This window comes from Poromitra crassiceps, assembly GCF_964638095.1.
Source record: "Poromitra crassiceps genome assembly, chromosome: 2".
Lineage (NCBI taxonomy): Eukaryota > Metazoa > Chordata > Actinopteri > Beryciformes > Melamphaidae > Poromitra > Poromitra crassiceps.
The window spans coordinates 109134059-109153283 of record NC_139624.1 but is presented as its reverse complement, the minus strand read 5'-3'; the positions used below and the strand labels follow the sequence as shown (position 1 = coordinate 109153283).

General features: G+C 45.7%; 2 protein-coding genes across 3 annotated transcripts in view; one reads left to right on the top strand and one right to left on the bottom strand.

Annotated features, from left to right (window-relative positions):
* drosha (drosha ribonuclease III) overlaps positions 1-12282 on the top strand; it is a 215037-nt gene extending 202755 nt beyond the window's left edge. For both annotated transcript variants that reach the window (XM_083652258.1, XM_083652257.1), the window contains exons 31-32: positions 1919-1965; positions 10673-12282. In XM_083652258.1, the coding sequence (XP_083508384.1) occupies positions 1919-1965; positions 10673-10803 (178 nt within the window). In that variant the 3' untranslated portion in view covers positions 10804-12282. The remainder of the gene's footprint in view (positions 1-1918; positions 1966-10672) is intronic.
* A 5596-nt stretch (positions 12283-17878) lies between these two features.
* LOC310795342 (cadherin-6-like) overlaps positions 17879-19225 on the bottom strand; it is a gene marked incomplete at both ends in the record, with an annotated part of 69253 nt that continues 67906 nt past the window's right edge. Inside the window, one exon of the mRNA XM_083657385.1 lies at positions 17879-18384. Within this exon, the coding sequence (XP_083513511.1) occupies positions 17879-18384 (506 nt within the window). The remainder of the gene's footprint in view (positions 18385-19225) is intronic.

Sequence of the window (19225 nt, the reverse complement as noted above, 5' to 3'; positions counted from 1 at the left end):
ACCAAAACATGCAATATCCTGGGCGCTGAAGTGCTGCCTCCTCTGGTCGTTTGGGGCGCTTGTTCGGAGGGGGGGGGGGACTCGTTGGAATAGCGTGATCCTCCCACGTTCTATGTCCTACCGGTGAAGCTTCCCCTGTCAGGTGAAAAGAAGCGGCTGGTTACTGCCCATGTCTCGGAGGAAGCATGGAGCCAGAGGCTCTCCCCAGTTCAGCAGAGGGTGGAGCAGCAACCAGGATACCGGGGGGGGGGGGGGGGGGGGGGGGGAATATTATAAAAAATAAGGTCTTAAAAGGGATTCAATTTAACTTCAGCATTCCTGCATATACCCTGGAGGTGTGGGAACCCTGGTCTGGTTCTCGTTCTACCTGAGATTGGATTAATTGAAGGGGAGGGGGGAGGGGCTTGTGTGTGTGTGTGTGTGTGTGTGTGTGTGTGTGTGTGTGTGTGTGTGTGTGTGTGTGTGTGTGTGTGTGTGTGTGTGTGTGTGTGTGTGTGTGTGTGTGTGTGTGTGTGTGTGTGTGTGTGTGTGTGTGTGTGTGTGTGTGTGTGTGTGTGTCTTTCAGGGTGGTGGGGGTGACGACAAAGCTGAGCCAAGGAGAAATGAAACCTAAATCCATCTGTGCTGCCCTTGCAGCATGTACTCTTGCAAAGCTAGACAGCCAGTTTACATTAAAATCCAACAATAAAGACACAAGGCTAGACTTTTCTTGTATTTTACTGGTTTCCTCTTGAATTGGATTTTGCTTGATTGTAAAACTGAAACATGACAGAAGAAAATAACTCAGTATGTAAATAACACAAACGGTAAGTATAGAGGTACACACAATCACATAAATGCACAATTACTACAAAGAAAACAGCAATGTAATGTATAAAAACACAGTTTAGCTACCACACAGCCCCAGTCAATCTTTAACGAGCTAGCTACTGCTGCAACTGTTAGCTAAAATGCAAGCCTTTGACAATAATTCCACATGTTACTTACAGACTAATAGTCTCCAAGGCAGAAGCGTGTCAGAAGCAATGTAAATTCAGTAGAAACATGGAATGCACCGTCTTTCTTGCTATCTGCTCAGCTGAAGCCTACTAATTGACTGATCAACTAGACTGAGGGAAGAGAACAGCCAAAGATCTCACTGCAGCAGAGAGCCGACAGACCTCTCACTCTGCCGCAGAATCCAAAACCAAAGATTGCACAACCGGAAGAACTCTCACTCTGTCAGAGTTTCCCAGAACTACAAATTACTCACTTTACTTAACTTAATAACTAAAAACTTATTTAAGTTAGTCAACTTAAATTTAAAGACAGCACACCATCAAACACCCCACCCCCCCAACTGGAAATCCCCTCCACCCCCCACCCTACTTGAAAGAGCTCCCTCTCGCTCTAAGCTGGCGATAAGTTTGTCCCTTCCATAGGATCTTTCACAGCTTACTGTTTTTGTATTTACTTGACTTGCCCCACCCCCCCACCCCCACACACACCCCTCGTCTATGATCATGTAATGCATAATGTATACAGAGGGGGTGCTGAGATGCAGGCGTAAACACAGAGCCACCGATAGGCTTACCTTTACCTTTGTGAGATGGCTGAGCCGTGTTACCTGGGCTTGTCGGGGAAAAGGGCTCTTTCAAAACAAATTATAAAGAGAAAAAATGCTCTGGATAATCCCCTCAATATTGGGCCCGTTTTTGACAGCATTTCCAAAAAGGGACATTTTCAGTATGCTAAAGACCTTTTCTCTCTCCCCTCTCCCTTTCTGTCTCCCTCTCTGTCTCTCTCCCTCTCTCTCCCCTCTCCCTCTCTGTCTCTCTCCCTCTCTCTGTCTCTCTCTCCTCTCCCTCTCTGTCTCCCTCGCTCTCTCTTCTCTGTCTCCCTCTCTCTGTCTCTCCTATTTTCAATCTTTTTAATCCAGCATCCAACAGGCGGAAATGGGAGCTGCGATGGATGCGCTTGAAAAATGTAAGTTGCTTGGCGACATGGACCCCATCCCCCCCCCCCCAAAACAGACACACAAACACGATAGTCACTCGCACACATACAGTACACACACACATACACACACTCAAACATGACAGTCACACACACACACACACACACACTCAAACATGACAGTCACTCACACACACACACACACACGTACACGTCACACACACACTCAAACATGACAGTCACTCACACACACACACACACACACACACACACGTACACGTCACACACACACTCAAACATGACAGTCACTCACACACACACACACACACACACACACGTACACGTCACACACACACTCAAACATGACAGTCACTCGTACACACACACACCATGACAGTCACTCACACACATACAGTACACACACACACACACACACACACTCAAACATGACAGTCTCTCGCACACATACACATGTGTGCACTTTGAACACACACTCTTTCAGGCTTTAAGCCTGTCACATGCTTTGCCTCAGTGTTGAATATTAGCCCTGGCTGTACAATATGCAAAAGATGGCTGGCAGAGAGCTGTGGCCTGAGCAGCCGGTTGGCTGCAGCATATAGGATATTAGGCTGTTTGATGTGCTAGCCCAGAGCACAGGCAGGGGGTCTAGCCAGCACTGGAGAACAACAAAGGAAAGGGCGGGCAAAGCTAAGCGTCCTCGACCATGTCGATACTGTAGTCCCGGGGGACCAGCCAAAGTTTGTGTTGAGAGCCACAGAAAGTTTGTGGCGTTTGTTTTGTTTTCAAGCGCTTTTCTGGAGCATGAGAGCGAGGCTTCACACTCTGAGGGACTCTTCAGACGGCTGACACAGCCCCTATGTGCCGCTTCACTCCTTGGCTGTTTTCCCTCTTGTCATCAGCCAGCCAGCCCTTCAAGAAAATAGATATAGTGATATGTGTAGTGGTTTTTAGGCATTTACAATGGCTCATTCACTGCCAAGCAAAAATACAATTATCAGGCTCTCAGAAGCACGTCCACCAGCAGTCGCCATCATCTCCGTTTTGCTGGTTGATATGCATATGCATGTATGCATATTATAATCCATTAGACTGAGCACATAAGAGAGTAGTGCATGTGTTCTGCTGTGATTTTTGTGCTGCACCTTGCTACCCTTCTGACCACCGCATAAATCAAATAGTGCGATTTGTTCTTTAGCTCGTAATTAGCCAGAGGTGGACACAAATGGCTTTGCTGGAACGGGCGTGTAGAACTTCCAAAGAGCAGCCAGGTCAAACTTTGATTTCATTTGGCTCATAAATGAGGCCCCTAGCCACTTGTGATTGATACTGTTTGTCTGCCCAAGCTTTAGCTTTTTATGAAACATTAGTGATAGGATGTTATTATTTAAAGCCTCTCTCTCTCTCTCTCTGTTTCTGACTCTCTCTCTCCCTCTCTCTTTCTCTCTCTCTGTCTGACTCTCTCCCTCCCTCTCTCTCTCTCCCTCTCTCTTTCTCTCTCTCTGTCTCTCTGACTCTCTCTCCTCCCTTATCAGGGGGCGTAGTTCAGTGCACAGACTCTCTCTTGTGTCTTCCTCCCCTCCCTTAATTCTCTCCATTTTCTATCCCCAGTGTACACCTCTGTCACCATGATTGATAGATGCTCATTGCTAGTAAATGAACATTTCCCCGCTCATAAATTGCTGTTTGGTGTGACTAGATTAGCGATGCCTTTTAAAAGGTCAGTTAATTTAAAATCATCTCCTGCAAAGTCTCCCTTGCTTCAGCACAAAATGCTTCCAGTTCCAGGGCGTTTGTTTGACTTTGTCTTATCACTTATTTTAAACCCGCCCAACACATGCCCACCTCTGGACCACACTTACCCTCAAGTACCTTTCAGCCAACGAGTACCAAGCTTTGCTGCCAGCTTATATTATTTTGATTAATTACCAGACAGTCAATTTCAAATAGACCGTTCATTTTTAAATAATACCCATACTGTGGCAAAAGCTTGTTTATACCAGACACTATCTAATCTATTGCAATATCAATGTTATACAATATTGCCAAGCCCTAAGATTTCCTATCTTGTTCTAAAAAATCTAGTTTGCTGCCCTGGCCATGTAGTCTTCAGGCCTGGATTTATCATTTTGACATGACTAATATCTATGGGATGGGCAATGATTTTCGAATATTCGAATAGTCGTTTTTATTATTTAACACATTCACTGCCAACAACGTATGAACACGTTTTCAGAATCCAGCTGTTCCCTGCCAACAACGTGTTTACACGTTTTTGGCATCGATTTTTTTTTTTTGACGGTGGGTTGTGCATCTAAGCCTTTTACATCTCTTATATAATTATTGGAGCCACCGAACGTTTACAACCCATTCCACCGACCCACTAAGTGGCAACAGTGCTCTCCTGGCTAGAGAAAGGAAAGCATTTTTTTAACTTGTCAAGCCATTCTCAGCCCAGCCATTCTCCTTTTCGCGCTGATTGCTGGCGATGCGGGATTGCAAATTTACATAATAGATTCAGCCGATCTACTATGATCGGGTGATAGATTACAGGTGGAGGAACACACTTTGAAACACGCAGCATAAATATGACCAGAATCGCAAAAGCTTCTCTCAACCAAAACTCCAAACGAGCGAGTCCATCCCGACTTCCTCAAACAGCGGCCCAGACATGCAGGCACAGGAGAGCAGCAAAGCACTGACTGGTGACAAGCTTGTCCGCCCACGGAGGGCGGAGTTGAAGCAACTCGAGAGGGAGGGAGAGAGAGAGAGAGAGAGAGAGAGAGAGAGAGAGGGAGGGAGAGCGAGAGGGAGGGAGAGAGAGAGAGAGAGCGAGAGGGGGAGGGAGAGAGAGAGAGAGAGAGCCAAAAATGAATGGTTAAAGTGACCGTTCCATCCAATTTCACAAAAAGCCGTTTATCTCTGAATATTCTTTTTCACGCTAAAACCATGCTGTATTCAACTGCTAATGCTTACATAACTACTAACTCTACAAACTAACTCTTTTAGACAGAGAAAGTACACATTCTATTAGTACTTTTGAGATATTGTATGTTCACAAACTCCAAGCTGAAACGAATCCTCGGCTCTTATAAAATGAGCCATAATCCTCAAAAAACGGCTTGGCAGAAGCTACCTACAGCAAAAAAAAACGTCTGGCAGTCAATGTGTTAAAATGTATTTATATTGTTAAAATCCAATACCTTTATGTGACAATTGTCTTTTCTTCTTCTTCTTTTTTATTTTTTTTACATTTTCCCTTGATTTTACCCTCACCTTTCTCTTTAAGAGTTTGGCAAAGCCACAAGGTTTCAAGGCTCGTTACTGCATGAAAAAAAGCGGAGATTTTGTCTACTATTCCCTGGGCCATCTCGGCTATGGTCAGGAAGCTATGCTAACGATGTTAACGTAGTCTGGCTACCTAACGTCATTAGAGTGCCAAAGTCACCCCCTCTCCCTATTTTTCTTTAATTCTTTTTAGAATAATAATCATCCCAGCGATTTTTGAATAGTGTTTTTGCACACAAAAAAGCCCATCCCTACTAATCTGACAGCAGCTCCAATGTTCTGTGATCCCATTGTGGAATCAGGGTTCGAGTTATGGGGGGGGGCTTGTGGGGGTTTGCCCCCCATAGAGAGAGTCTGGACCCCCATGTACAAGAACACGTACCTGTGTGGAATGTTTTCTTCTGGAGATGAATGCTGGTTTTCTGCAAGGTCAATCATCAGGGTTCAAACATGCCTTGAAGGATGTACAGTACGTGTCCTGACCACCAGCTCATATAATCAGACCGCCTCCAACTCCTGCTGGAGCGCTGTTCTCTCCCGTGAGATGTCAAGGTCCTCGCTTCATTTGTTCGCACAGCAAGACTAATCAAGGACATTAGCGCTGGTGTCATGTCATTCCTCATTGATTGTCTTGTTGGCCCTCGCTGCAGCTACAGCGTTACTCGTCTCGTTACAGCAGCCCCTACCTTGTGTTACTCACGGATGTGAAAACACCTTCCCTGCGATGTGTCAGGATTGATTCCCATGTTTTATTTAAGGCCTTCTCATGTATCGGCGGCGCTTTCAGCAGGGTTGAACTTTGTGTTTCTGGCGCACAGCTTTCCTGGCTGACAGGATGCAAGCGCTGCTCGGCTGGTGCTGGAGAGGTGAGAGGCAGAGCAGAGCGTGTTCTGTTCGCTCAGACAGCTCAGGGCTCATTAAAGAGACAGCGGCCCAATATCTGCTGTGTGTCTGGAGCCGGATCCTGCCGGTGGCTCGCCTGATCCCCCTTCCTTTATTTGATGGCCCTGCTTTTGACAGGCTCCTGCCTGTATCTGTCCAGGCAGAATTAAATGTTAACCAAGGCCCAGGCTGGGAGAAACACGAGTGCAAACAAATCGAGCCCAGAGCAGTCCAGGTAGGAGAGCGGCATCGGCAGAGGAAAGAGTCGGTGCTGCAGGAGAGTTCCTCAAGGCTCTGAGGCTCCTGCACCACGCACCGTTAGGCCACATCAAATATATATGGAAAAGGCTTAACCCATTTACCAGTCATCCTTTTAGAACACCACAGATAGCACCTATGTCTCTACGCCCCCAATCTGTCTCCAGGTCTGTTATGGTTGTTTTTTCTGCTTTCCTTATGGTTGCTTGTTTCCCAAACAATGAAGGTGGGGGAGTAGAGAGAGTCTCGATCTGGCTTGTAGCTGGAAGGCGACTCCATTCTCTCTCCTCAGCTTTCTCTAAACCTCTTCATCTGTGGATAAAAGCATTGGAAGGATAGAAGGAAAGCAAAGTACGGTATGGAGGGTCTCAATTCACTGGCTTGGCTCTTTTGTTTGCCCCTGGGCAGGGCGAGGAAATCCCTTCATCAACAGCACTATAGAGAGACACTCTGTTTGCTGACTGAGGTGTGGGTGAACTCCAGGTTGATAGACTCAAGCAGCGGAGTCTATTGTGGGATGTTTCACGGCCCGGGCTCGGGCTTAGGAATAGTAAGCGCCTAAGTGAAAGGACACTGTATGTTCTTACGCCCTTAAAAGGAGAGCTGATCCCTCATCACAGATTCTGCATCCAGCTGCCGTGTGTGAGCGCACATTTTCCCCCTTCTCCGTTGCCCTGGGCTACAACAAGCCTTGTGTTGCCCTGGGCTACAACAAGCCTTGTGTTGCCCTGGGCTACAACAAGCCTTGTGTTGCCCTGGGCTACAACAAGCCTTGTGTTGCCCTGGGCTACAACAAGCCTTGTGTTGCCCTGGGCTACAACAAGCCTTGTGTTGCCCTGGGCTACAACAAGCCTTGTGTTGCCCTGGGCTACAACAAGCCTTGTGTTGCCCTGGGCTACAACAAGCCTTGTGTTGCCCTGGGCTACAACAAGCCTTGTGTTGCCCTGGGCTACAACAAGCCTTGTGTTGCCCTGGGCTACAACAAGCCTTGTGTTGCCCTGGGCTACAACAAGCCTTGTGTTGCCCTGGGCTACAACAAGCCTTGTGTTGCCCTGGGCTACAACAAGCCTTGTGTTGCCCTGGGCTGCAACAAGCCTTGTGTTGCCCTGGGCTGCAACAAGCCTTGTGTTGCCCTGGGCTGCAACAAGCCTTGTGTTGCCCTGGGCTACAACAAGCCTTGTGTTGCCCTGGGCTACAACAAGCCTTGTGTTGCCCTGGGCTACAACAAGCCTTGTGTTGCCCTGGGCTACAACAAGCCTTGTGTTGCCCTGGGCTACAACAAGCCTTGTGTTGCCCTGGGCTACAACAAGCCTTGTGTTGCCAATGGGTGCCCGGGCCAGCATCTCTCCCCAAAGCCAGCTACACCCCAGAATCCCAAGAGCGCGACCCCGGTCCTCCAAAGGAATGACTGCATTGTGGATCAACAAAAGGCTGTAGTGGAGCTAAGTGTGCTAACTCCTCGACCAGAGCTAATCAGTATGCACAGTGCGGGGTTCCTCAAAGGTGCTTTTTCTACAGAACGCTGGACGACGGAGAATTCTCAATATGTCTTTGCAGCGCCCAACACAGACTCCTCTGTTCTCCTTCCCGAATGGAAACTTGGAATAAATGAAAAGCCTTGTGTATTCTTTAGCAACCCCCCCCCCCCCTTATTTTGATGCCTGCTCTTGTGCCGCATCTTAACCGATGTAAATGGCCAAAAACCCCCCCCCCCCCCCCCCCCCCCCTCGAGTGGGTTACTCTCGAGTCATCTCGCTGGGAAAACTGCTGGTTATTTCCATTAACTGCAATATACAGTAGTTTTTTCTCCGAGGCTCACCAAGTTCTGCTTAGTCACTGAAGGCATATTGAAATAGACTGTGTTTTTGTGTGTGCTCGTGCATCCGTGAGTCCCTCAAATTTGCCAGAGAAGTGTTTTTCAGGATTTTTTTTTTTTTTTATGCCTCAGCCGTGGTTGTAGGCATTGTGTTTTCGCGTTGTCCGTATGTCCGTCCGTCCCATTATGGTTAACATGATATCTCAGGAATGCCTTGAGGGAATTTCTTCAAATTTCTCATGAACATCCATTTGGACTCGAGGATGAACTGATTAGCTTTTGGTGGTCAAAGGTCAAGATCACTGTGACCTCACAAAAGACATCTTTGGCGATAATTCAAGAATGAATACGCTAATTATGAAAAAATTAGACGCAAATGTCTAATAAATGAATTGTGAAATGAAGTGATGACATTTTATATATATATAACTTCAAAGGTCAACTTTACTGTGATTGTGGCGTTATAATGTTTTGCTAAAGCTGCGTTCACACCGACCTATTAAAGTTTTTCGCTGGCATCGAGTTTACATACAAAGTCAATGCAAACGAGCGATTGAGCGTATATTCGCCCGGGAGAAAAATCGGTGGGCGTCCGAGCGACAGAGACATAAAAGCGACAGCGACAGAAAATTTGCTCGTCGCCCGAGATGAAATATCCCAAATCGAGCGAAATTACGCTGCCATCAGTCGCTCGCTGTTCAACGCTGATTGGCTGCCATGTGAGAGTGAGTCAAGGATCACACTGGCTTGGAACAAACCGCTGGTTTATTGTGTGGCAACAAACCGCATTGACAGGCTGACAGCTGACATGAAGTGAAGTCTGTCCTACCGGTATAGAGCTCGCATTAGGAGCACGCTGATAGGCTTAGCTTGTAAACAACTACGGTGGCTCGTAGTGGACAAATATCATGACATTGCGTAACGTTATAGCCCCCAGATGTCCGTCAATTATTGTGCCTGTTGACAACGAGCGATTTAAACAGAGCGACAGAGCGATTCCAAAGGGTTGAATCAAGCGACAGAGAGAAAAATAAATATCTCGGTGTGAACACAGCTTTACCACTGTAGCTGGGGAAACGATCTTGGCTCATGGTGGAAGTGCTGTCACTTTTGCAGACACCAAAGGTTTTTAAGTTGACCTCATGATCACATTCATTATATTGATTTGGACCCCAACATACTTGTATCAGTCCACCCTCCTCACTTCCTCTCCCTGGATGACAACCAGGCGTGGCCTCCTGTTCCTCTGGTAGTCCACCACAAGCTCATTGGTTTAGCTGATATTGAGCTTCAAGTGATTGTCATTGCACCGTGTGACAAAGCTCTCTGTACTCCTCTGTAAATAGTCTCTGAGTGAAGACAGCGTTTCTGGAAATACTTTTGATTACAAAGTCTATTCATTTATGAGTCTGAGCAGACATGGATGTAAACTGCAACTTGACTTGTTGGCAGAGGCCTAAACCGCGAGGCAGTTATTTCTAGTTTTTAGGTTTTTTTACACACCGACTCCTTTCTATTCACAGTTCTTTAACCATGTCTCCAACAACCAAGGTATTATATTATGTCATGTTGTTGTTCATGGCCAATTCCTCCTTAGAATCAATTGAAGGACTTTTTTTTTTGCCAAAGATTGAGGCCAATTATGTTCCAGAAACAATTCCATGTTTCAGGTCTGAAATAGTCATTGACAGGAAGGCCGGAATGAGAAACATTAGACAATGAATAGCACTATTGAGGCCAAGATTGTTGGGTGGCCCTGGGTTTTCCATCATAGACTTGCCTTTAAAACACATGGGAAAGGGATTGAAAGCCTGACTGTCATTTGCTTGAGGACTGTGGCACAACATGGCACTCTCACCACTTGTTCATCTTGCCATGTGCTTGTTCATCTTTGACAGGATAATCTGCACAATCAAATTTGTGATTTGAATGATTTGTCACAAAAGACCGGGCGCCTCTCATGCATGCCGCTTTAAATTGAGACCTACACTATATGTTACGTCCTGCTGCCTCCTATTTATTGTTTTCCCCCCCTTGCTGTCTTATTACAGATCTCATTTAGAAATGTTCTCTTGTAATTATGTTATCAGATCTCATAGTCATTGTGCTGCAACCAAACAAGGCCTGTCTAATTTCTTGTTACTTCATCATTATTAATGAAAATAACAACATGAGGGCAATTTGATCGCAATACTGCCTGCAACATTTTCGCTCATTTGACCAAAGTGACAGCATGACACATGGTATGAAAACTCTAGTCAGTGCAATTTGAAACCTAAATTGCTGTCCTCACCCAGTCGGAAACTGACCTTGTCTCTTCACACCCCTGTCTCTCTCTCTATCTGTTCTCCTTGGTCGACTTCCCTCTGCCTCTCCCTGTGTGTCTCTCTCTCTCTCTCTGTGTTCTCCTTGGTGCCTCTCCCTGTCTCTCTCTCTCTCTCTATGTGTTATCCTTGGTCTCTCTCTCTGTACCAGATAACTTCCCGCAGATGGCTCATCAGAAGCGCTTCATAGAGCGGAAATACAGACAGGAGCTGAAGGAGATGAGACGAGAGCGGGAGCGGCAGGAGAAGGAGCCCGACGAGCCGGAGGAATGCAGGAAGTGACAGTGCCCCCCTTTTTTAGGGGGAGGGGGTGTTGGCCAATCAGGATCCACATCCACATTAAAGACCTGTCTGCAAATATGGCACCTGTCCAAGCAGCAGAAGGGAAAGACAAGATGGCATTAGTTGACCGTGGAGCCATCACAGAGTGCCGCAAGAATGGCTCCTGGAACCCGGAAGTTGGCATCGCCTGGTTCCCTCTTCTGGAAGTCAATGGAATTTTTGTATGAGGATTTGAGGTTAGATGCCTGAAATAAGGTCTGTGGTTAACACAAGTTTATGAAACAGCAACATTTGTGTTCAACAAGATAATCTTCACAAATGAGGACCACTTTTATGATTTTTTTTAAAGCATTTTCTGAAAAATGATTTTTGGTGATCATATTTCGTTCATTCATGAAGGTTATCTTGCATGTATTTATCTACATGTACTTATATAAAAAGGTTATCTTGCTGAACACAAAGATCTCAGTTTCCTAAGCTTTTGTTAACCACATACCTTATTTCAGGCATCTAACCAAAATCCCCATACAAAAAACCATATTGACTTCTAGATGCGGGAACCCAACTTCTGGGTTGGCCTACAAATCCCTGCGTAGTCTAGGTCAGAAAGGATATTGAAAACACGTTATTTGGATAGTCTGAATCTACAGAATATTTGTAACATTGCAACAACTTATTAGTTGACATTCAACTGTTTAACAGATGATCTATGCAGTGTACTGTATGTGATCATGAACATACCTACATATTACATTAGGTGCAGGTGTGTGGAATGAGAAGCAAATAGAATCTATTGAATCTGAACTAATAACCTGTTAAAACAATCTACAGACAAAGTCAAACAGTTGAATTGTTGAATGTCATAAGCGAAGAAGTTGAAATGTTACAAATAATCTGTAGAATCGCTGTAGGCAGACGTTACATAACACATAATACAAATAGTGTTACCAGGATGTTTGCTTGTAACGTCAGTTTTACAGGACAGTCTGTATTGGTACAGTATATGTTTGAGGGTCAAACATGTTTTTATTGTTGTAAATGTGACAGAAGGCAAGCTGATGGAGTTAAGAAGATGAATGTGAAAAAAGGAAGAAGAAAACAATGTCTTGATGTGTCCTACACTGTTTAATGATGTAGGACTGTCATGTATTTTAAGTTGTCACATTTTGTCCTATTTTTGTTTGTTGTCTGTGCTGCTTTGTGTCTTATTTTCATAATGGACTCAATCACTGTCGAACCTTTAGCAGAGTTTGCAATGTTATTGAGAACACCCATGAGAAAAACGAAATAATTGTTTTTAAATGGAGTGTCAAATATTAAATGAATCGTCAAGGCTGTTGTCATTCTGCAAATAAAGTTATTTTCATATTCAGTAAATCGGTAGAATATCAGATTCACTGCTTACTGTATGTGCTGGTAAGTGGTAAGAGGCCTGGATGAGAAAAAGGGGGTTGAGTCAATTACATTCAATCTCGAGATTGTCACCATCTGTCTCACATCTGCCACTCATCCTCTAATAATAAAATGTTTTTTTTTATACACCTCTCTAAATCTGATTGGCTGTCAAACGGATCTTAATTATAGATTGTCTAATTAATGATTTCCTCAGTTCAATAGCCTCTGGATCCAGCCATTTAATGGTCTTCCCTTGAATTAATACCCTGCATCTAGAGTTAAATCTTTTATACTTGGGATTTATGTACTTACCTATGAGGATGGCAATTTGCTAGCCTGCTAGCCCTGTGGCTAGTATTACCCAGTTGAGATAAATTGCTAAATTGTCCTCCCCAACCAGAATTTGAATGGGCGGTGGGAAGGAGGCTAATGGAAAAGATTTGAGGGAGGCAGTCAACTAGAGCTACCAAACTAGTGCAATTTTTTTCTCTCTCTGGATTTCCTCCCATTTTCTCCACAGTTGTACTTGATCAATTCCCTGTCCCGGGCGTTGCTCCACATGTGCTGTCGCCAGCTGCTTCTTTTCACCTAACAGCGAGGCGTTTCACCGGCAGGACGTAGCGCATGGGAGGATCACGCTATTCCCCCCAGTTCCTCTCCCCCCAAACAGGTGCCCAAACCGACCAGAGGAGGCACTAGTGTAGCGACCAGGATCATACCCTTATTCCGGCTTCCCACCTGCAGACACGGCCAATTGTGCCTGTATAGCTGCCCGACCAAGCCGGAGGTAACATGAGGGCTCGAACTTACGACCCTCGTTTTGGGAGGCAGGGAATCTACTGCTGCATTACCCAGACACCCCCCACAATAGTGCATCTACTGCTGCATTACCCAGACACCCCCCACACTAGTGCATCTACTGCTGCATTACCCAGACACCCCCCACACTAGTGCATCTACTGCTGCATTACCCAGACCCCCCCCACACTAGTGCATCTACTGCTGCATTACCCAGACACCCCCCACACTAGTGCATCTACTGCTGCATTACCCAGACACCCCCCACACTAGTGCATCTACTGCTGCATTACCCAGACACCCCCCACACTAGTGCATCTACTGCTGCATTACCCAGACACCCCCCACACTAGTGCATCTACTGCTGCATTACCCAGACACCCCCCACACTAGTGCATCTACTGCTGCATTACCCAGACACCCCCCACACTAGTGCATCTACTGCTGCATTACCCAGACACCCCCCACACTAGTGCATCTACTGCTGCATTACCCAGACACCCCCCACACTAGTGCATCTACTGCTGCATTACCCAGACACCCCCCACACTAGTGCATCTACTGCTGCATACCAGACGCCCCCCACACTAGTGCATTTAATCCTCAAATCACTTGTTCTTACCATCACATTTAATATTTCAAAGAGATCCCAACACCACACAGAGAAGCTAAAGTAAGCCTGATTTTAAAGATGTTTAATCGTGTCATATAAATATTCAGTACAAAATATCACATTTTACAAAGCAGATTGATGAATGGCCAATGGCGTAGGGCCCCTTACACTACCACAACCTCTCATATTGTTTCTACATTGACAAAACTTGACTGCTCAATCACATTGTCACCAACATAATATACTGTAGTAGTGGCAAGCCCCGAGGCTAACCATGTCTACACATCAACAACCACAGACCTATTGAATCTGGAGAAAGAGGACACCAGACCTATTGTATCTGGAGAAAGAGGACATCTAGTTGCCTGGACTAGAAACCCCCCCGACAGTGTTGACGTTGTGGTATCATGATGTACACGTTTGATGTGCAAACAGTTTCTGTTATCCTTAGCCGAGCATGGCACCAGCGCTTGGAGGCAAGAGTGTCCATACGAAAACGCATGTATTTTTGTAATGGCGATATGCTGACACCCTGTACTGTATGAAGAGAGAAAATACCGGTAGTGAGGTTAGATGAAAAAAATGCTTTTGGTGAGTGCTGTCATGTTGATTTCTGTTGGAGACCTCACATTGTACCTTGAGGCGGTAAAGCGGTTTTCCGAGAGTGAAGGGTTTTTGAACCCCATTAAATGCTTATCATAGCAACATTGCCACAATCTCAAATAGCCACTTACACAGTGGGAGCTCTGGCAACAAGCCAATAAAGAAAACCAGGGGGTAAAAACAGAACATGTATACAATAGCTGAGCGCAAAGAATTTACTTTTTAACAATTGTGTTATCAATTGGATTGTCTAATGTGCTGCCGCGTTGTAGTCCTTGATGTCAAGCCTGATTGGTAATACATACGGGGAGGGGAGGGGGGGGATGGCTAATACATACGGGGAGGGGAGGGGGGGGGATGGCTGTGGCAATTATGCCGTTGTGTTTTGTTATTACGGTTTCAAATGTCTGATAAATGTCAGCCTCTTCTGGGCTTTGGCCTTTTGCAGCAGAGAGGGCACAGCTTGTTTTAGCTGGCCTTTTTTTCTGCTGCTGTGCTTCTGCCCTTCTCCTCCTCTCCCTCTTATCAGCTTAGCCATATCAAACCAGCTCTCTTATCAGCTTAGCCATATCAAAGCCTGTTCGCACTTACATACCAGGAGCTCATCTGACAATATTGATGTTTTGGGAGATTCATTTGGATATTTTTTTTTCTGGATTTTGTCAGATTAAAAAACAACAAAATTACGCCCAGACGTATGTTCTTCCTCCAGTATAATGTCTTGACCTTCTGTCTGAGCTGAGGACACACCTATGGGATTCCACACAACTTAAAGGTCGTGTGCCCCTGACTAAAGCATATTTATAGAAAAGGCAATTCCACTCCTGCTCCTCCCAAAGGAAATCTGTGGGGTTAAGCCTGAACACTCGGACCGGCTGCATGTTGAACACTCATACTGTACATGTAAAGAAGGAGGGGCAGAGAATGGTGCAACAATGTGTGTATTTAGAGGGAAATACTGGTGTGCTTGGCTTTTTTGGCACATTCTCACGACTGACCTGCTATTTTACGTTGTTAAGGTTGAGAATCACTGATCTAGATCGTATACATACATTTTGGTGTGTTGTTTAGTTAAGTTTTATAATTTAAGGGAAGGTCCAGAGCCAGATTAACACCCCCAGGGGCCCCGGGGCACTGAAGCTCCCAGGGGCCCCCCTACCCATCGTCCGGATGTTTGGATGTTTTCTTCGCCATATTTAGAGGAATATCTCATTTTAAATTAACATTAGTATTATACTGTTATGTTATTACTCCGTTTCTGAGATTCGGTTTCTCACTCACTCATAGGCGATTCTAGGCTTTGCAAAGAGGTAGCACCAGCAGGATAAAGATATTAGTCTGACTGGGGGGTTTCTAGGGGGGGCTGTCCCCCCCCTGGACAAAGAAATTTTGTACATTTTAAAGTAAAATGCATGAATCTGATGCACTCTGAGAGCAAAAGGAAGAGGCTAATCTTCACATTAATATCCTCTTCACTGTGCTGTGGCTTTACAATGATGAAAAAATAATTGACATTACATTTCCAATACAAAACAGCAGAGGGTGCCGCAGCACCACAAGCACCCCCACTTCCCGCGCCCCTGGTCACCACTTGCCCACAGGCATCCAATGAGACTAAATCATCAGACTTAATCTTCTTGGAAACACATTTTATTTTGTCCTGATTGGTCTTAGATTTGTGTCATAGTTCTGTGGAGCCCAACATGAGCCAGACAAAAAAAAAAAAAAAAAAAATTTTTTGGAGGGCCCCTTCACCCCGAGGGCCCCGGGGCACCTGCCCCGGTTGCCCTATGGTTAATCCGGCCTTGGGAAGGTCTCTTTCACATACTCTGAAAGTTTGTCACATGATGTCTAAAATCCAAGGAAGTGTGCTCCAGCTTGGCGGTTTCCGGTTTATACACACATGGAAAATAACTTTTCGGTCATGAATTTCAACCGCAATTATATATTGTTCTTTCTCAGCCCATTGATTCAAATGCTATCGATCGAGGGAGTTCACCGATTCATTACCTGATGAGGAAAAGCGAGCCATTTCCATAAAGAAAGTAAACACTGCTATGCTTGTATTGATGAATTATAATGATATCTGTCAACGGGATATTTCATCTAATCTAATTTGATCGAGTTTGGAGCTCAATGGCATCCTCTGGGATGCAGTGGGCGGTAATGTGACTTTGAATCAAGTATCTGACAACTCGCTGTAGACGGTGAGCAGTTTACGTGACTCTGGAGTTGCAGAGAAATCCTCAAAATGAGCAAAAAAAGAAATTCCAACACCAATATTTCCCTCTAATTGGGCCTGGTGCACGTTTGGTTAGCATCAATGTAGCAAACAGAACAACACATTTGCACCTAATTTTCTAGCCAAAAAGTTGGTTTTGCATTGGTTCTGATGACATTCCGCTCGATAAGTAACTGTGGTATTTCAGCTCGCCTCACAGCAAATGCATTGGAGTTGTGAGGAGATGGAAATGACATACTGTCATACAGAAATGACAGCCCGAAAAGTGTGTGTTGTGGCATTAAACCCTGCAGTCCTTCAGCACAGCTTCATATAAGCTTTTAAGAACATTAGCCGCTTACCGACAGCACGTGCCCCTGACCAAAACAAACCTTCCGATGACATCACGTACCTCCCATCAAATTATGACAAGGTACCAGCCCACATTTTTCCGCCGGGGTGAGACGACCCAAAGTCAGGACACTCAGTCACTCAGAGAGTCGCGGATTCAACGGGTGGGTAGGGGGAGTTGCTAGCGAGATGTGGGTGGTGGCGGATGTTCATGGAAGGGGGCGGGCCTGGGGAAAAGGGCTTACAGTATAGCTATGGATAGGAAGGATGTAGAGAGTCGAGATTCGAGGGGTGGGTTAGTGTAGGGTTAGGGGTAGGAACATTTTCCACCTTGAAAACAATCAGCCGTGTTGTTGAGTTACACCTTGCCTAAAGTGCCATAAGGCTGAATGGCCACACCACTGCACCATGTGCCTCAAGGTATTTGCAATTGTTCTAATCGGCGATGACGATAAAAATGTCAATAAACAGCTATAAGCACCAGCTCCACCTAGCACTTATCTAGCACTTATGGCTCGAGCACAACTGTGGATAAGAGGCAAGTGGGGTGATGGAGTGTGGGGGGAGAAATTGTCCAGACGATAGAAATCCCTAGAAAAACGAAACGACTGTACAGCGTATTGTATCATATTACCGTACGGACACAAGCTAAGATAGAACTCACAATATGCAGCATTTTTTTGTCCCAGAAACACTGAAAAATACATAGGCATATCTGTTGGTTTACAAAACTGCTTGTGGAACGTGTCCATCACAGGCAGCTTTTGGAAAACAAAAACAAAAGAAAAGAATGGTAAGTTGGTATAGATATATTCGGGCCTCACGTACACCCATATACACAAAACGTCTCGACACAAAAGTCTTTTTTCATTTTGCCCTCGCAGAGACGCAACTAACACTGACAGGACACACAAAGCCTACGTCTCGTCACCGGAGGGACAACTGAACGCTGATCGATGGCGGTAAAAGAGCACTTGTACAAACAGTGCCGGCATCCTTGTCCTCTCGCTTGGCCACACGTGCACCAGAATTGTCCACAGTACTGTGTGTGTGTGTGTGTTTTTTCTTCTTGTTTCTGTATGTCAGTTCTCTCGTTACGAATCCCTGTCGCTGTCATCACCCCCGTACATGTCCGCCAGTTTCTTAAACCTGGGCCCCCACTCGCTCAAGTAGTTGTAGTCCTGGTCGCCTTCGGTGGTGACCGACTCGAGCGAGCTGAGCGATTCCGCCACCGAGCCGTTGCCCTCGTAGGCGTAGGTGGCCAGGGAGTCGTAAGGGGGTGCTGTGGGGTCGCCGTCGTTGTCCTGGAGCCTCTGGCTGATGAAATCCCTCACATCCCCGTTGTTGTTGTCCCGGGCCGGGGGCAGAGCGGGCCGCCGGACCGGAGGGTAAAAGGTCTCGGGGACGATGTCCCTCCGCTGCTTGCTCTCCTCGATGGCCTCCGGGTTGCGCAGCGTGCCGATATCAAAGGCCTGAGTGTCCTCCTCTCCGCCCCCTTCATCGTTGTAGCTGACGACGTTGTCTCTGACATCCTCTTTGGAGATGATCAGAGGCTCCTTCTTCCTCTGCCTCCTCAGGGCAGCAAACAGCACTACGATCACTACAAGGAGAACAGAAACAAAATAAAGCGTTTGGTGACTTTCGCAGCCGTTTCTTTGCTGCCTCTCCTTGTTCTGAAGGCCACTTAGTGTCCAGCGGGGATTTGTTTTGATGGTGCAGAAGTGCTCACTGATGTTCAGGGACGTTGTCTGACCATAGGGATGCATTACACTATGTGCTTCCCCATCTGCTGGGCTAGCGCTGCTTAAGATCACAGTGGAACACAATTTAAAGGATTCCTCCAGTGTTGGTGGAAGTTAGCCTTATTCTCTACATATTTTAGATGTCCTGTTTTTTAGATAATTATCCTAACTTTTGCATAGGGCGTCGTAGTGGAGCCCAAACTAGCTTGTTATTGGCAGCTCCAACTCATTTGTGGGACATATTGTGGAATGATAAAGCTAACTTATTCCATTATGTATTATTTCCAGGAAGATAAACACTCTTTCACTGCTGAGTTGCTTGAACTATCTCTACATCACGTTTGGATTTTATATCATAAATTATGAGCGATATCATAAAGTTAGTTAGTTTGGTTTATTGTCCTTTCTGAAATTCTTTTTGCATCTGTGGCAGTCTGACAAAATATATACAATACAAAACAGTTCAGTACAATATAATACAATACAATACGAACGGTTATGACATACTGTAAATGTTTGCTCCCAAAGTGCTTCACACCTAGCCTGGCAAACTAGCCGGTCACGTGAACTCACATTTCATTTCGTTCTACCAGACCGTCTGGCCTCAAGCTCTGCGAGGGCTTCTGCAGAAACTGCAAAGCGGACGAGCCAATCAGTGACCCGCCAGTAACCGGCCAATCAGGAATGTCACTAGCAAAA